Source organism: Gymnoscopelus braueri (genome assembly GCF_963280865.1).
Source record: "Gymnoscopelus braueri genome assembly, chromosome: 4".
Lineage (NCBI taxonomy): Eukaryota > Metazoa > Chordata > Actinopteri > Myctophiformes > Myctophidae > Gymnoscopelus > Gymnoscopelus braueri.
In genome coordinates this window covers 26,677,721-26,696,136 of record NC_137605.1, presented here as the reverse complement: position 1 = coordinate 26,696,136, position 18,416 = coordinate 26,677,721, and the positions used below count along the sequence as shown (strand labels likewise).

The 18,416-nt window shown below is 41.5% G+C and overlaps 1 protein-coding gene across 5 annotated transcripts in view; it reads right to left on the bottom strand.

The window, feature by feature from the left end:
* Positions 1-1,008: 1,008 nt before the first annotated feature.
* ago3a (argonaute RISC catalytic component 3a) overlaps positions 1,009-18,416 on the bottom strand; it is a 53,834-nt gene continuing 36,426 nt past the window's right edge. For all 5 annotated transcript variants that reach the window (XM_080425488.1, XM_080425491.1, XM_080425490.1 and 2 more), the window contains exons 12-19: positions 16,902-17,086; positions 16,214-16,373; positions 12,461-12,551; positions 11,643-11,837; positions 9,626-9,760; positions 8,279-8,380; positions 6,496-6,695; positions 1,009-6,269 (exon numbers count right to left, since the gene is read on the bottom strand). In XM_080425488.1, coding sequence (XP_080281614.1) covers positions 6,161-6,269; positions 6,496-6,695; positions 8,279-8,380; positions 9,626-9,760; positions 11,643-11,837; positions 12,461-12,551; positions 16,214-16,373; positions 16,902-17,086 — 1,177 coding nt within the window. In that variant the 3' untranslated portion in view covers positions 1,009-6,160. The remainder of the gene's footprint in view (positions 6,270-6,495; positions 6,696-8,278; positions 8,381-9,625; positions 9,761-11,642; positions 11,838-12,460; positions 12,552-16,213; positions 16,374-16,901; positions 17,087-18,416) is intronic.

Here is an 18,416-nt window from a genome sequence, read left to right as displayed (position 1 = left end):
TTTGTCTTTCGTTTGCAGCACCATCAAGAGGAAAGGCACTTTCAGTGGATTTTATTTTCTCACTTCTTTACTACCTTCCACACCAAATACAGAAAAACCAAAAATCTGGATTTTTTTACTCATGAAATACACCTTTACTTAAGCTTACGGTGACATTTCAAATTGTATTTGGGCTATTTTTCTTCCCCAGATGTCTGTCACATTGTGGGAAAGGTTTGTTTTCACACCCAAATGTCAAACCTTTATAACCACATGACAAGTGTTGGTGGGGAAAAAGGCCACAAAAAATGTCTAGTGTACACAACAGACCCCAAATGGTCTTTTTCATGTTAGGTCACTTCTCCACTAGCTAGCATTTGCAAAGCAGAACTGATGGTGGTTTCGGCAAGTTGTAAGCCAGGCAAACACATTTGCTATGTAAACATGTGTTCAATTGCACTCAAGAGTTTAGTTTGGACACAACTGCATCAACATCCATCAGAAACAGCAGATATTCAGTTTTAACGGCATACCAATACTCGCATATATCAAGAACCTTCAGTGGCATACAGACCAGACTTCTCCAACAAACAACATGACCAACCGCACACACTCAGAACAAACTATAATCAGCATAGATTCTGAACGAATTGCACACCGTGCTAGAAAATACCACAGAATCCATTGGATCATACACTTAGGCTCTGTGTCCACCGGCACAACTTTTCTTTAAGCAAATAGCACAAGACATATACTTGGTGGAAGCGCTCCGAGCACCAAAGACTTATAACATGCCATGCTCTCAACACTATTGGAAAAAATGCATTGTTTACATTGAAACAGTGCATTGTTTACATTGGAAACAACAAGGTCAACAATCTCAGGTACAAACTGCAAGCCAGAGCCGCGCTTCAAAGGGGAAAGGCCGAGCTCTAAAGGGGACGGGCATAGGTTCAAAGGAGGATGTATTGGCTGAATTTTCACTGACTAGGACCAATCAAGGCTAGCCTCTCTGTTCCAAATCAAATGTTGTTTTTTTACAAATGCATTGAAGCAGGTTGAGCCCACTTCAGTGAGAAGGCCCCTCTGTCAACTCAACGTCGCTAAAAATAATAAATAAATCCAAGTTGCATACCGATAGGTGGAAATAATTTATAATACATTTGGAAACAAACCTACCAGAGAGAAGTTTGCAAAGTAGGAGTGTGAATGTCGGGTATGTGTGTGCACTTGTGCCCCTGTGAAACAGAATTTAGCATTTAGTTGTTTGTTCTTATTGCAGAGGTTCTATTTCTTTCAAGAAAACATTGGCAAAGAAGATTAGACATCAGAGGAAGAAGGTTGAACCATTCTGTCTCAATGGCTGCTTCGACTTAAGTTTTCAAAAGAGTTCTCATTTGAAGAGAAAGACGAAGGATATTATGATAGTATCTTAGCCAACCTCCCCAAAGCCCCAGAATTGAGGAAGTGGTTTGAAGGCATTACTATACTATTATTAGCGTTTGGGAAATGAACAGAAAGGAGCGTATTGCCTTAAGGTTGGAAGGTATAGAGAACGAGGTACACCCATCTCTGTTGCCCAGCCTGATAGCCAACTGGCTTGAGTTATAGCTATAACGAAACTATCTCAACTTATTCTCAAACTTTAAATGGGTAAGAGCCTGAGGCCCAGCTTAATGGATTGGAGCGGGCATGGAATGTGAGTGCCCAGTCGGCCACTTTTGGTAAGCAGAACTGGTGCTGCGGGATTAACCGGTCCCAGCTTTTTTGTGTTATGGAGTACCAGTTTGAAGTGGCTAATGTGGTCTGGGAAAGGGAAGTCTGGGTTTCTCTGTTGCAGCTGTTACGGCCGTAACCCTTCTCTGGATAAGCGGACAAAGATGGATGGATGGATTGATATTATACTTGAAGAAAATAAATGAGACTAAGTTTCATACGGATAGGGTGGGAATCAGTTATAATCAATTTCAAAAGTGCACATAGTACTTGACAATAAAAGTAAACAAGACTAGATTGAGTTGACAATGTTTCACATCTAGAAATGTTGATATGAAAATGTACTTCGTGAAATACAGGCGAAATAGAGATTGACAAAGAACTTAGTTATTGCCTTCCAGTTTTTACTTTGTGCTAAGCTCTGCCCCTTTGGAGCTCGGTCCCTCCCATTTGGAACTGTTCTGAACAGCAGAACAAAGAATAATCCAGAGATGCTGCCAGGTGGACACATCACCTTACTGACCAAACCTCACTTCTGTCCTAATCTTTCCTATACATCCTACGGGATTGGATGGGACCCCACTGGCTGTGGAATGTAGTCCTCTGGCATTGGGAGTGAACAGTCAGCAGTGAATGGAACCCATGAGACAATATGAGATCATAGTCACTGCAGTTGTACTTTGTAATGCACATGGAAGTGCTCAGGTGAGGAGAGGAGGAAAACAACCAAGGTTACATGCTGACGTAACCCCACATTTTAAAATAAAAACAACAAACCCCGCCGGCGAATTATTCTTTCATCATACGTTGTCCTTGAGACGTATCAAGGAGCAGCCGAGAGCACCAGTTGATTAAAAATAATAATAACATAACATTCAAGAGCAGGAATTATGCTCTTTTAATTCAAGCTACCCCATTTATACTGTACTGTATATCATTACCATATAATCACAATAGGGAGAGGCTTGCAACAATACGTTTCAAGATTCCAATATTCCGTACCACAGACCATCTCTCTGAACACCTACAAAAAAGGGACAAACAAGAATTTAGAAGCTCACCATCTTTTGTTTTTTCTTCTTCCAACAAAAGCAACAGGTGGCCAGTCTACAACCTTACTAATAAGAGCTTAACAGTCCAGACACGCTTTACTAATAGTAATAATAACCCCATAATTGTACATAGAAATACACTATACGTTATACAGTGACACAGGAACAAGTCAACAGTCTATTGGAATAATAAAACGTCATTATACTTTTTTAACCGTAAATTATCATGATACAATTATTACTAAGATTAATAACTAAACTACATTTTTTAGAACTTTTCTGTTAGCAAAAATAAGTAGTGTGCGTTACATAATTTAAAATGTACAAATATACTTTCAATCTGGCTTTTAAAAAGGCTTTCGGACACTATAGTGAAAATCGTGAAGGCTCAAACCCCTTTGGCTTCCACAGCGGGAAGGCTAGCCTTGGAAAGGCATTCAAATGCAACAATGCAGGACAACGGGGAAATGTACCCTAATCCTACCGTTACATCTCACTGTCCAGCCAAGGGGCAGTCTTTTGCCACTGTACCATTTACAAATTTTTGTTTTTGCTGACTGTAACTGCTGAGCAAAGTCCTAAATCCAGAGTTTGTCTGCACAAACAATACCGGGAGGACCTTCTCATACACCCCTCAAAGCATTATGTTAGCTATTTTTTATCTATACGTTTTTGTACCGTGCCCACCCCCTATCCCACTCCCTCTCAACGCAGAAACTCCAAATTCAGAGTGAATAGCACCACGCCTGTGTTCAGTCTGATACACATGCTTCATTTAGTGCAGATTATCGTTATAACTCCTTAAAACACCACAAGACAAGCTTCAGACCACAAAGGGCACAGAGGAGCTATGTGGTGAGTACATCCTCCAACACAACCCTGTCATTTCATAGGAGTTCTGACAGCTGCCTCCCATTAGATAGTTAAGTTTCTTCTAGTGACGATGCAGTCAGCCACTTGGATCCTCTGTTTGGGTCTGAAGCCAGTCCTAAACCCTTACTTATTAGGGACTGGTTTCACCAGACATGGATTTCACCTAGTCTTCCAAATAGTCTTCACCTCCACTGAAATAAATGGCCTTTGGTCTTAGGCTAAGCTGAATCCATTATGTGAAACTGTCCCTTTAAGTACTAAACAGAAGATAGCAGCCGGATCCATGTCTGATGAAGATTAAACAAAAGCCAGTGCAGCTTGCTCAGCTGGAATCTGCTGCTAAGCAAAGACGACAGTTTCAACTGTTGTATAGGCAAACACTACACAAATTTGTCTTGGGACGATTAGAATGAGATGTATGGAACAGTCAGGCGATGGAATTGACTGCACAATCCAAAGCTCTTTGAGGAGAGTAAGAGGCAGTAGGAGACGCTGGCTTACTCCAAACTGAGTTACGCTGCCCATTTGTTCAGAACACAAGTTTGTTCATTTAAATAGTTTCGTTCCATAATGAAAAAACCAAAAGGGACATTTTCCATTTCAAAATTATAACACATTAAAACAATGGTATTTTGTAAAGAATTATAGGTCATTTAACTATTTAATTGATAACATGATGACACTTAAACAAACTGGATCCTCTATGTTTTAGAGATGATAAACTTCAGGTGATGTTTTCCCTAAGTGGTTGAACAGCGTTTTAGAAATGAACTCCTAATTTGTCCCTATTGAAACGGGACCCTCTAAAAAATCAGTTACACCGGTTTCAAAACACTAAACCTTTCCCTCCTTCCAGGCACTTGACTACCACCCCATTATGGCATAAATACACTGTGTATTGTTGCTACTGGGTGAAAACCTTGCATCTCCAAAATGTCAACTCAACAGGAATTAAGAAAGGCCGCCTCGTAAGGCCGCCTGCCATGCATTTGTTAATTTATACATTGGTTTTAAAGGGGCTTCATAACATCAAGGTCAGAACATTTTCTCAACCCAGAAAAGGTCCATGTAATCCTCCCATTCAAGTAAAACATGAATAATCACCAAACTAGAGTTACCGGGTTTTCACCTAACAATGTAACCATAAAAAAGAACTTCCTCCAAGGACCAATAAATAAAAGTGCCTAATATGTGGCAAACTTTGTTTTGTTTTTAAGAAAATGCGTATTTGTCAAATGAGATGTGCTACTTTTCTTTTGATCCACTACACTCCCCTAATATCTTCACCCCTCTGTTAAATGATTATTGCACTAGAGGAAACTCTCAACATGATCTGTTGAACTAATTAACCCACTGCCACAAACTCTGGAGGTTTGTGCAAGATGAAATAACAAGCACAGAGGGAATTAAAGCAGCAACGAATACCAATAGTAAAAACACAAGCTTGCCGGCTTGAGAGAATTAATAAATATTGAAAAGCCTGATTATAAAAATAATAATACAATTTAGTTTCATATAGCCATGTTACACATTATAAAGCCCCATAGATGGCTGCTATAGAGCAATTGCTATTATGCCATCATCCAATAAGATCTGTGCCACTGTTTAAATATGGCAGTTCACTGCTCAATGCGAACGGAAATGAACCCTAAATCATATAGAACAACCCCGTTAATTGGGTATTTAAACCTTGTAGCCTTAAGGTGGCACTGTACTCCAAAATAATAGCTTGTTTTGTACACATAAGTGATGGATTGACACTCTCGTGGCAAGTCCCCATGGGCTAAAACAGATTAGACACAGGAAAAGAAAACAGTGGATGTCTGGTGCACCCATCATCTAATGCACCAAACAAACAATGAGCTATAATCACCACTTTATCACCCCAGAAACTGACCTCTTCTTATTCTCTGCTTCAACCATTCAAAAAAACTAAACAAACAAAAAAAAACTCAAAACAAACAGTAAAACTGACAAGATTGCAAAAAAGTGCGGCTGCTCAAATTGACTTTAGGTAATGTAAAAGGGCATGATATTAAGGGGGGGGGTAGATTTGTGGATTTTAAGTAGTGTGCCAGGCCGCAGGCCAGCCGTTGAGGGGGGAGCAAACAAACAAGAAAGAAATATCTCCTGGACCAGAAGTGAAGTGAAGGCAGGCAAGGGAGGGAACGCGGGCGTTAGATCGAGGGGCCCTATATGAGACGAAGGGAAAAATGAAATAGTTGGCTGGTTTAATATTGCATAATAGTGCCAAGTTTCTCTGGTTTTTAAAGCAGCGTTTTGAATCCTCAGTCCAGTGTGGAGGGGACAGCCTCCTCTCCCTCCCTCCTCCCTCTGCACAGTGTCAGGTCCGGATTGACTAGGTGTATGGGTGTGTGGAAGGGGCATCTCATACCTACAAGGACTCCTTGACTGGCAGGCCAGCTGTGTTATAGGGGAGTGTGTATATCTGTGCATTTATGAGAGATGCGTGTGTGTGTGTGTGTGTGTGTGTGTGTGTGTGTGTAGGATGGCGATGTCTGGGGAGGTCTGACGTAAGCTTAGGCGAAGTACATGGTCCTCAGCGTGTCGTGGTGAATCTGAACAGCTTTGGCCAGCGCCTGAGGGTCCCGGCCGTTACTCTGACCGGATACATGGCTGCCCTCCGCGCTGAGGACAGGAGAAAATGAGAAACAGATGATCGTTAATCACACAGTCCCCAAAATAGAGAAGGGAAACGAGTGCAAACAAGGTCTCTCGAGTGCAAGCTGCACCCCCTACGATGGGAACTGAGCTATAAAGCGAGAGTGGGTGGAAGAGGAACCTAGGAGACATAAGCCATGGGTCTATTTTTAGCTCCACCTCCACTCCCATGCTACCTCCTTCACTGCCTCACCTGTCGTGCTCTTTGTCCACCAGATGGTAGCGGGCACGGAAGGCCACCAGGTGTGCGTAGTAGGCTGGCGCGGGGATGGAGACAGAGCGGGTACAGCGCACATAAGTGTGGCACAGCTGGTAAGTGAGCAGCTGGAACTCGTCAGCGGTGAAGCAGTTGTCGTCCCACAGCACATGGTAGTGGGAGGGCCGACTGGTGCCCTTGGGAGAGGCAGATCACATGTGGTTATGAAATAGAATGTAAAATAAATACTGTTGGATTGCACACAAACCCGCGCACACACACACGCGCGCAATTTATAAATATCATTATAAACTCTCATGTTGGCGGGATTTCAGCAACCAAAGAGCTTTCAATTCTTGCTGCAGTAAACCCCTATTTTCCTCTTTTATTTGCCTATGGGTTACCAGATTGCCTCAGACCAACTGTGTTCTACTCTGTGTTTTGGTTCCAGCACAAACGAGGGCTAAGATAATATAGTGGTTTTCAAATATTGTGTGCCCAAGCCAAAGCACACCAATGGGCAAGTCAAAATCTCAAGGCACACCTTGAGTATTCATAGCAAAAATAACAGAATAACAGACATGCCGTGACGCATTGTGAGAAATGTTCACTATTTTAGCTACCGGTATCTTAAAAAAAATACAAAATAATAATAATAATAAAATACATTTATTTTAATATTGGCCATGCTCAAAACAGGGACACAAGGTTAAATTGGTTAAAATATATATATATTTTAGTATAAAGAATTTGCCTCTGTATTGGACAAATATCAGCAAAATACTGATATAGTCAATACAAATATTATAACCTTTTGTATAGTGTAAATTGCGATAATAATCTGTAGTTCTCACAAAATCCAAAGGCACACCTAGACTTGTCTCACGGCAGACGGCACACCGTTTGGGAACCACTGATGTAACAGTTGCAGAAGCACAAAGCAGATGTTTGGTCTCTATTGTCTTTACATTGGCTGGTAGGCCTCCTTTTATTCTGGCGTGTTACACATTGACTAGGGACCTCTAGGTACTTTCTAATAGGAGAAGTTGGAACTGTGGCCAGTAGGTCAGGCGTGAATCCTGAAATCAGTATAATTGAGATTCCTACTTAAGACACTCAAGACACACGAGAACAGAGAGATTCAGAAACCGCAGTCCATCAATTTCATGCTCTCTGACTAAAAGCTACATAAAAGGTACTAGGCATTAGGCTACATACAACAACATAGTCTTTAATCAAAAGAGAATGTGAGGGTTCCTCTAATATAAGTCTTTACAGTATGCAAGTAATTAAGTAAGTTAAGGTAATGAATAACAAAATGGTAGTAGCATCCGCTGCCCTCACCCCTCCTTTTTCTGTAAATACACCTTTTGCTGCTACTGAGCTTTTACTGAATTGTGTTGTATAGTATGTAGTATGTACTGTAAGTCTTACTAATTGAGTACATTGGACCTGGGGCTTTTTGTGTTATCCTTTTAGCATAACTTTTGACTATACTACTTGAACTATTAACAATCTTGCAAAGTAAATACTGCTTTTAATGAAATTTCGACCAGCCATTTTTCTGCCTTTCTCAACTCATGAACGGTTTTGCAAATGTCTTACATAAAGTAACTGTATTTTTTAACACCATTTGTCAACTAGAATGCATTGCTCCACAAAAGCACAGAGCCTGCAGTCTTTCTGGCGGCTTTTAATTGGATTTCAGTGATGCACACTGCATTGCAGATCAGGTAGACGGGCTAGGGAGAGCAGATGGTGCAGCATGGCTCTACGGTACCTGTATTCCAGCGTGACTGCAGAGGTAAAAGTCAAACTCGTAGGGGTGCGTGATGTCCGTGTCAACGGTGGTGCCGGCAGGAATGTTTCCACTGCGTCCAACCTGACAGAGAGGAAGAGGAGGACTGTGCGTTAAAATCAGGGTTGCAAATCCTTTTAAATACTGGCCCCTTTCCAATGAATTTTCACAATTCTCTGTATCAAACTGAATATAACTGGGAGACTAAAATGAACATAACGCCAGAAGACTGGTCCATTTAATCATGTCTGTAAATGAACTAATTGTTTATACTGGCTGCTGTAGTAACGCTGACATCTTCATAAATGTAACTATGTTTGATTGACATGTCCTGGCGTCAGCTTAGTGACTACTTCCCAATCAAGCAATTAAAAGCCTAATTCTCTAGTGAGTGGTTTGGCCCACTGTTTGTGAGAGCCTGCACTGTAAATGAGGTTGTTAACTAAGGGGAGTCTTGCTGCGGGGACCTTAAGTGCCACTCCAGAGCTCTGGGTTTGCATTGGGCCCTAATGCTTTAATCGAATATAATTAGAGGGGTTGGGGAGGAGATCAGACCCACTGACAGGAAGGGTAATTAAGGAGGCCCATTTCCATCCATTAAAGTGCTGGTAGGGAACAGTGCCCTAACCTCAGTGGGGGCCATTTCTCTAGCCTGGAATCCAGACTGATTCGCTCCGTTCAGCTGACTTTTTTTCTCACTTGGCTTCTCAGTCTGGTAAGCCTCAAGGGGCAAGGGGCGGTCTCGGACGCCCAGGCGCCAAGGATTCTGATTGGTCTGTGAGTGGGGCGGATCGGAGCCTTCCAATGTAAAATTCAAACCACTTCCCTTCTTTCTGTGATTCGTTGAGCACTATCCAATCAGCAATGACATGCCTACGTAACAGGTAGCCTTGTTCCCAGCCTCACTCATCTGCGAAGAGAAGAGCCTGGTCACGACCTAAACCAGTGAGTGTCTCGGAAGTCCTGAGTGGACAGGATTCCCGTTGTACGCGTTTCCCCCGGAAACTATATTTTTTGACCAATCACAGCACTTGTTTCATTCACGGAGAATGTTAACAGATTTGTAAAGCATCAACGTCATTTCCATGGCCGGTACTTCCGCCAAATTCAACCATTTCCACCTAGACAACCAACAGTCCAGGTCTTGCCCAGCGTGCGTAACAGGTGACAAAAGGAAACAGGGTTGTTCTGGAGACGGAGACGGAAGCGAAGTAAAAAAAAAAAAAAAAGTTTGCTGAACGGAGCGAACCAGTCTGGATTCCAGGCTACCATTTTTGTGACATTGACATACCGGTACTCTGTGTTAGTTTGTTTGTGTGTGTGTGTTACCCTCTCGTTGCGGTCGGCACAGAAGAGGCGTGTATGGTGGCGTTTCTGCACAACGATGTAGGTGATACCTGGCTGATATTCCTTCTCCAGGGCGATACAGGCCTCACGGATGGCCAGCAGCTCATAATACAGCACCTGGAGATGAAGAGATGAATACAGTACATTTATATGTATATTACACATACCATGATTGGCTTCAAAGAAGAAAAAAAATACAAGAAAAACTTTTTAAAGACACGACCTTAGGCAGAGCCATCTAGATTCCAGAAGAGCAGAGTTTTTTCTGTACATCTCCACAATAGAGTGGTCCAGGATGACGCATTTCTTTAGTCAGAATACATTCCTTGTTATCTCAACAAAAGTCAATGCTTGTGTGTTCAGCATGATGAGGTGTTATGTCCTCGACAACGTCTGTAGTGTCATTTAGCTACAGTACTTGTCTTTTTTTGAATGAAACATAAAAGTTTTCAAAATTCAAGAGTGGGGTATTCATTTACTAATGTATTTTATGTCGTAGAACAAAACGTGACAATTCCTTAAGCCTGTGTTAAACACAGACCTTATTTCAGGCAATTAACCAAAAGAAAAAACATAAGCCAGATCCCAATACTAACATTTCTGCCTCCTCGCCTCTATTCTGGCTTACTCTGGTGTTACATAAATTGAAATGGGTGACAAATCAATCATCAATGTCCAAACATAAATCACAGCTGTTTATTAACAGAGTTAAAACTAGGCCTCGTAATGCAAGACGTCAATGTGTGTTATGTGAAGTTATCTTCCTGGCTGCGTGTCAAAGTGTCCATGAGCAAGACATTTTTTTCACCTGCGTTACAAATAAAATCTAATACTATTATTATTATTTCACTGAACTCCTAACTGCACCCTATGAGCAGGTTGGTGCCTTGCATGGTTTCCTCCACGATGATGTGTGTGAATGGGCAAATTGTAAAGTGCTTTGGAGAAAGGTGCTATATACAGAGAATGCACCATTTTACCATTTACCAAATGAGGCATACAGCCATAAACCTTGCCAAAACTAGAGAGGTGTACTGAGTAGAGCGCAAAACTCTGCCAGGCGGCATGTCCTAACAGTAATGTATGCAGTTAAATTCCCAAAGACAACCATGAAAGAGTAACACAGCATGTGATTACCAGTTATACATAGTCTCTACTGTCTATACTCTCTCCCTCATACACTGTTGTACTGTTGTTCGTCTGGCCTCACACCTGGGACAAGTTCAGCAAACAGGAAAAATTGTAAAACAGTCGATGAACATGAATGACAAAACTTTTGTAATGACTTAAGATTGGAGGTTGGCTGCGATTGGCTAATGCTGGTCCATAGTCAGACAGGACACTTATCTCATAGCCTAGAGAGGTGCAATCTCTCTGCGATTATAAATACAAAAATAATTACATACAGTACTGTAGTTGACTGATTGAAACAAAAAAAAGGAGATCCTTGGCCTGCTGTCAGACTGCACAGGAAATATGACACTGATCAGCCAAGTAGTATGCAAGATTAGATGCGGATGCGCACGCACGCACGCACGCACGCACGCACGCACGCACGCACACACGGACGCAATCTACTGGCAGAGATAATGAAAGGCTCAAGATTCTAGTCATGCTGTTGGTTAATATACTACAATCAGGTAGTCACCAGTATCAATATTTAATTCTACAGTATCTTTACAGATGTTAAATTCTTAATTTCAGGGTCAGCTACGTAAAGCCAGGCCTTTATTGGGGACAGACTGTTCACCAAAATATGAGGATATGGAACTGATGACAATATGAGTTAACTGGCTGTACAGGTGTAACAGAGTACGCAGCATTTTGACTTGAAATGGACACTTGGTGAGGTCACGGGACCTTGTGTGAGGTCACGGGACACGTTTTCATCTGTGGACATTTGGGTCAGGGTCACTCAGGGCCAGGGTCACTCAGGGCCAGGGTCACTCAGGGCCAAATCACTCTCCATCAAATTCAGTCAAGAACGGGATGTGCTGACCTGTCTGAACTGGCCTTCCGACACTCCGTCCCTGTAGAAGATGATCCTGGTGGGCTTGTAGCGGGTCGACTTGTAGAACTGGATCAGCAGCTCACGCACCATCGAAGCAAGGTCCTGGATCACCTCCTGTCTGGGCCTCTGGACCCTCACTGTGGCACAGTACCTGCTGGGGTGGGCATCCATGCTGCCTACCACCTGGAAGACAGCGGGTAGAGCGGTGCGTCTCAAACATTTTCATGTCAAGGACTACAGTACCAAATTGACCAAATTGTATTTGGCCGCAGACCCCCATTTTGTAAAGATTTTGTTCCCGGGACCCCCATAAGAGAAGATTTGTGGCCTTAAATGTTTTTTTAAATCCCCCCCCCCCCCCCCAAAAAAACGATTATGTTTCGAAAATAGCAGTGTGTCGTGATGCGACGCATTGTGAGCTTGAAGATGGGCTATTTTTTTAATAGCCAAAGAATAAAAATGGGTTAAAGTGGTTAAACAAATGTTGATGCTGTATTGATACATTTGCTGGAATCCCCTCAAGGAACCGTGGGGTAGAGACTAGAGAGTGAAATTACGATGAGAGAGATAGGGACAGACGGTGTGTAGAAGGCAGAGAGTGTCAAAGACTGGCTGAGTTAACTACCTCAAAGAGTTGTGAGGGAGCAAGAATGTTTGTGACGACGCGAAAGCTAACCCACTCACTTCAAGATGCTGCTCGCAAAATCCTCTACACTGCACTGCACTTTTTTTGTTTTTTTTAGAAAGAAAAATGTATATACTGGCAGATAAGGAGGGAGGGTAAAAAAAGGGAAGCTGAAACTTACGGCTGCGATAGAGGGCTTCTTCCCGTCTCCTGCAGGGGGATGTGTGACGTCTGCCCCGAGGAAGATAACTGGCTGGTTGAACACTGACGGCCTGTGAGACGAGACACACAGTCAGTACAAACAATATTATACTGTAGTTCTTTTTTTTTTTTTTTTACATATCTTCACTGATATAAAAAAAATTAAGAAAAAAAACCTGTGTTCCAATGTAGCTATTGACAAGCTCTTGTCAATACTTTTCATTCGTTAAATATTCATTAAACGCACAGGCAGACTTTTAACCACTTTCACACTGGCTTTCCTATTTTGGGCATATGATTATAGATAGAAAATGTTCAACATTTATCAAAACACGGCCAAAATAGCAGATCTTCAAGCTCACAACGCATCGCATCGTGTTGTGAGCTTGTAGATCGGCTATTTTCACACAACACTGTCATACAACAAAGAATAAAATAGGGCATTAATTTATTTAAAAAATAACACAAAAAGATGAAATATGGAGTACAAGATTTCTCCCCGACAGCGAGTACCATGTGCACTTATTTTTCACCGTAGATCGTCAACATATCGAATTAAACCTGCACCAAATGTCACCTACAAAACCCCTGCACACTTATGGTGCCTTTGTTATCATGGAAAACTGGCAGAAATAGACTCGTTTCGGTCCCAGGACCGAAACGTTTGCTAATTTCATTCACCCCTCACTATGAGCACAGAGCACTTTATGAGCATATCAAAATAAAAGAAATACTATTTTCTTAAGTCTCTGTCTAAGGAGTTTTCCTTAATATTTTATGCAGCGAGCGAGTCTTTTTCTGCCAGTTTTCCTTTATGTTTTTGAGACCACAGCACCTGCAGTCAACCCTGAACAAAGGACAAAGAAGGGCGCAACAGTTTTCCCTGTACATTTGTCATCATGACAGCTCTGACTTATCCAAGGCACTCTACATCACTGGTTCTCAAACTTTTTCATGTCAAGGACCCCTAAATGAATGTGTAATTGGCCGCGGACCCCCATCGGAAAAGATTTTGTGCCAAGAACCCCCCATACAAGATCTGTGGTGTTAAAAATGTCAAAAAATATTCAAACATTTTCAAAGAATGTCAAGATATTTAGAAAATAGCTGATGCATATAGGGTCCTGGGGGTCCCCGGACCCCATTTTGAGAACCCCTGCATTAGACCATGGACCACCATAACTCTGAGAGTGTACAAATTGAACCAAATGGACCCGTAAGGGTCAAATCAAATCAAATCAAACTTTATTTATATAGCACATTTACAACAGCCAGAGCCGACCAAAGTGCTGAACATGGTTAAAACAAGGTAAGTCAGACACACAGAAGCATCTACAAAAAGAAAATATATATATATATATATATATATATATATACACAGGGCAAAAACAAAAGAAAAAACAAAAAGAAACAAAACAATGCAGCATTAGGACAGAACAGGATAGCTAAATACGACTAAAAGCAATAGAGAATAGGTGAGTTTTTAGTAAAGTTTTAAAAGCCCCAATCGACTGGGCAGATCTAATGTTGAGGGGCAGCAGATTCCAGAGCCTGGGGCCAGCAGCAGCAAAAGCACGGTCACCCCTACTCCTCAAATTAGTCGTAGGAGCGACCAACAGTAGCTTGTCCGCAGACCTCAAGGCCCTGGTTGGGATATAAGGCTCAATTATGTCAGAGAGATAGGAGGGTGACAGGCCATGAATGGTTTTAAAAACAAATAAAAGAACCTTAAAATCAATTCTAAAATGAACAGGGAGCCAATGAAGAGTGGCGAGGACTGGGGTTATATGGTCCCGTTTTTTAGTGCCGGTGAGGAGGCGGGCGGCTGCATTCTGGACCAGCTGTAGACGCCTAAGTGAAGCTTGATCAATGCCAGTGTACAGTGAGTTACAGTAATCTAACCTAGAGGAGATAAATGCATGTATAACCATTTCCAGCTGTTTTTTTGGGAGATAGGTTTTGACTTTAGCTATAAGTCTAAGCTGGAAGAAACTTGTCTTGACAACAGAGCTGATGTGTTTGTCAAGTTTAAAATTATTATCAAAAATAAAACCAAGATTTTTGGCAGAGGAATGGATGTTTGAATTTAAAGTGCCCAGGGAGTTGGAGGGTGGGACAGGATGGTGTCCAAAAATTAAAATTTCGGTTTTATTTTCGTTGAGGGTGAGAAAATTGGCGTCCATCCAGGCCTTGACATCGAGGAAACAGGTGAGAAATGGCTGGAATGGATCATTGGAGTTGATTTTTAACGGAAAATAAATTTGTACATCATCTGCATAGCAGTGAAAGGGCATATTGTGTTTTGCAAAAATTGAACCAAGAGGTAATATATAAAGGAGAAATAAAATCGGACCTAGTATGGAGCCTTGAGGCACTCCACATGAGAGGGGAGTTGCAGGTGACGCAAATTCGCCTATGTGCACGGAGAAGGTTCTATCTGAGAGGTAGGACTGGAACCAAGTGAGTACAGTGCCGGAGATGCCAACAAGGTGTTCAAGGCGTGATATTAAAATATTGTGGTCAACCGTGTCAAAGGCCGCCGAAAGGTCGAGGAGCACCAGTGCAGCAGGGGAACCGTTATCAGCTGTTAAAATTAAATCATTAAAAACTCTAAGAAGGGCTGTCTATGGGTCCATTTGGTTCAATTTGTACACTCTCTGAGTTACAGCCACATGGGTCCATTTGGTAATCCTAACTATCCGTCATTTATCTGGGGACCCCCTGGAACCCCCTGGAACCCCACCTGGAACCACCGCTCTACAGCACTGGTTCTCAAGGTGGGGTCTGGGGACCCGCAGGGGTCCTTGAGGGGGTTCCAGGGGGGTCCCCAGCAAAAAATGGAACAAGTTTAAAAACTTAAGACCCATTACATTTTCAAGGATCTACAAGCGTTGAGAGCTTGTAGATCTGTTTTTTTTTGTTTTCTGTTGACACATCTTAACAAATCTTCTCTTATGGGGGTCCCTGTCACAAACTCATTTCAAATAGGGATCTACAGCCAATAACAATTTGGGAGTCCTTGACATTAAAATGTTTGAGATCCACAGCTCTACAGTAACACAAGGTACAGTTTTTTATTTTCTTTCTTAACTCATTGAGTGCCTGAATTATTTTTGGGTATTTCTGGCCAGTGCGATTTTTTTTTTTTTTTTTAAGTAAAAAAGCAAAGTGCTTATGAAGCGAGATACAGCCTTTTTCAGTTATAAGTTAAACAAGGAGTGGATGGAGCTGAAAATCTTCAGATAATGATATCTTGGGTTCTGAACAATTATTTCGTTTTTTATTTTTTAACTTTTTTTTTCAAAAACACGTGAAACATGTGATTGGCACGTTGCACCATAGCGGTAAAACATGTGAATGACACTCAATGAGTTAAGCATGGGTGGTGGTCACCTAACGCTTGGCAGTGTTAGCTCTATGCTCTACGCACTGACCTACAACACTGTACTTAGCCAACAATATGATTCTGGTGGGAAAATACAGAAAATAGCAGATTCACAAGTTCACAATGTGTCGCGAATGAGATGTGTTGTCGGTATTATTTTTGCACAACGCTGTCGTACAATGATGTAGAAAATAGGGCTAGTTTTAGTCAATTATAAAAGATCTATTGGATTCTTTACGTGTCGATTCATTCAAAAATGTTATCGATAGAATAATCGCTAAGAAAGTAATCGATAGTTGCAGCCCTAGTAGAAACGCTGATGAGAAGGAGAAGAGTGGTTTTCCTGACCGTTGATGAGGTACCAGGATGTTGTTGATGCCTCCCAGCTTGACATTGATTTTGAGGCAGAGGTTGGAGAGGGTCTGAGGGGACGTCTTCACCACATTCTTCACCTGGACGCACTGGGTGGCCATGCCCAGGAGGGTGTCTCCCACACGCTTCACCTCCGCTGTGAGTAGGAAGGAAGAAAATTAGGTTAAAGACACAAGGAAACATGAAAAACTGTACCCAAGGAATAGCTTATTTTGCACACTCTTTGATGTTCCTTTAAGTGTGTCTGGCAATAGACAACTGTGACAAATCTCCTCATTTAAAGTGTCAGGGAAGTTCAAAGTATTTCATGAGAATCAATGTTTAGTCCTTTGCATGGAGATTGAGAAAAGCACAGGCATCACTTAAGCCCTTTAAAAAAAACATATTTGTTGTCCAACGGTGTCATGCAAAAACATTTTTGGTCTATTTTTGAAAGATTTTGAAAAGATTTTGAAAATGTGTGAAAAACATTTGTAAATCTTCGCCTATGACGACATGCATTTCACAAGTGGTGAAACCCAGTAGTAATCATGGATATGAAACAAACTTCACAAGTACACACAGTTTGGGGGGAGTGAACGAAAAAGGAAGAATGTATAAATAAAAAGGGAGAAAAATATAACGTAAGTCAAAACACAAAACTACTTTCAGATACTGTTCCTACCGTAGACTGGAGTCTTTCCCGGCAGGATGACGATAATGAGCTGCAGTCCAGAGTAGGTGTTCTTCAGGTGTCTGAACATGGGCTCCACGCTGTCGGCCCCCTGGGCGTATTTACAGAAACATGGCTGGCCCTGGATCGGCATCCCAGCATCCTTAGAGATCTTACGCAGCTGGTCTGTGAAACCCCTATACGTATACGGTGCAGGGAGGAAGAGAAGATGGAACCATGTAAACAATAGGATCTCATTTAGGTAATGTGCAGTAACCAGACCCTTAAAGGCCATTCTGTGGTATTTTAAGATCGTGGGGGTTAGTAATAAATACACAAAAATACCAGGTCAATACTTGTGGGCTACAGCTAACTTGGTAGTGTCTCTCTTAATGGCCCTTAGTGTTAAGTAGTTATTTCATTCAGCCTTTAAACTGTGTAGAAGGGGGAAAACACGTGCTGTAGAAGCCATCATGACTTTAATATACTGCAACGAGCCAGTAAAAATGTCTAGTTAGATATCGGTACTGTATATCCCATTGGTGCATTGGCAAACATCTAAAGATACACAGCTAGGATGAAATGTTAAACAGAGCCAACATCATAAGTTGTGACGCAACGAGTTGCAACTTGCAACCACCTGCAATAGAATCCTAAAACTGTGGTTTGCAATGATGTCAAACTGGACAGTCCACACCCAGGCGCCAAGGCATGAACCGCCATTTCCACAGCAACGGTATTGTCACAGTACCTCTGGGATATGGTATAAAAACAACAGACTGGGCCATCCATAAACTGGACAGTGACAGACGGTGATGGACACATCAAGGCAAGGAACAGAGATAGTTTACCGTTTCCATTAATCTATTATATATATATATATATATATATATATATATATATATATATATATATATATATATATATATATATATATATATATATATATATATATATATATATATATATATATATATATATATATATATATATATATATATATATATATATAGTATACAATGTGATCAAAATATGGAATAATGATATGCTCTCTTTCCTTTCTCCCATTCGTTGCTCTATTTCTCTCTTTCCACAGGTGTGTGCGGTAAAAGAAAGAAAAAAAGAGACTCATGCTGAGAGGGAGAGAGAGAGAGAGAGAGAGGGGAGAGAGAGGAGAGAGAGGAGAGAGAGAGAGAGAATGTAACGTTACAATGGCAAATTAGTGTGAGCAACGTGTTTGTGCTCAGAAATGAGTTGCATCTTGGTGCTTGCGATTAGACAAGTTGAATCACTTGCGACTCAATGAGCCGGCATGCACCGACATTGCAAATTATTGGTGTGGACTGGGCTTCATGCACAACATACTAAAATATACAGTATATGAAAGAATGAGTTTTTATTTTTGTGTTCTCTCTTACGACCCTACACTTTGGATTATAGGACACCCTCAACAACCGCAGAGTAAATGCTTTATACAAAGAGAAGGAAACATTGAAATAATAGTTGCATCGCATGAGCCAAAATAAA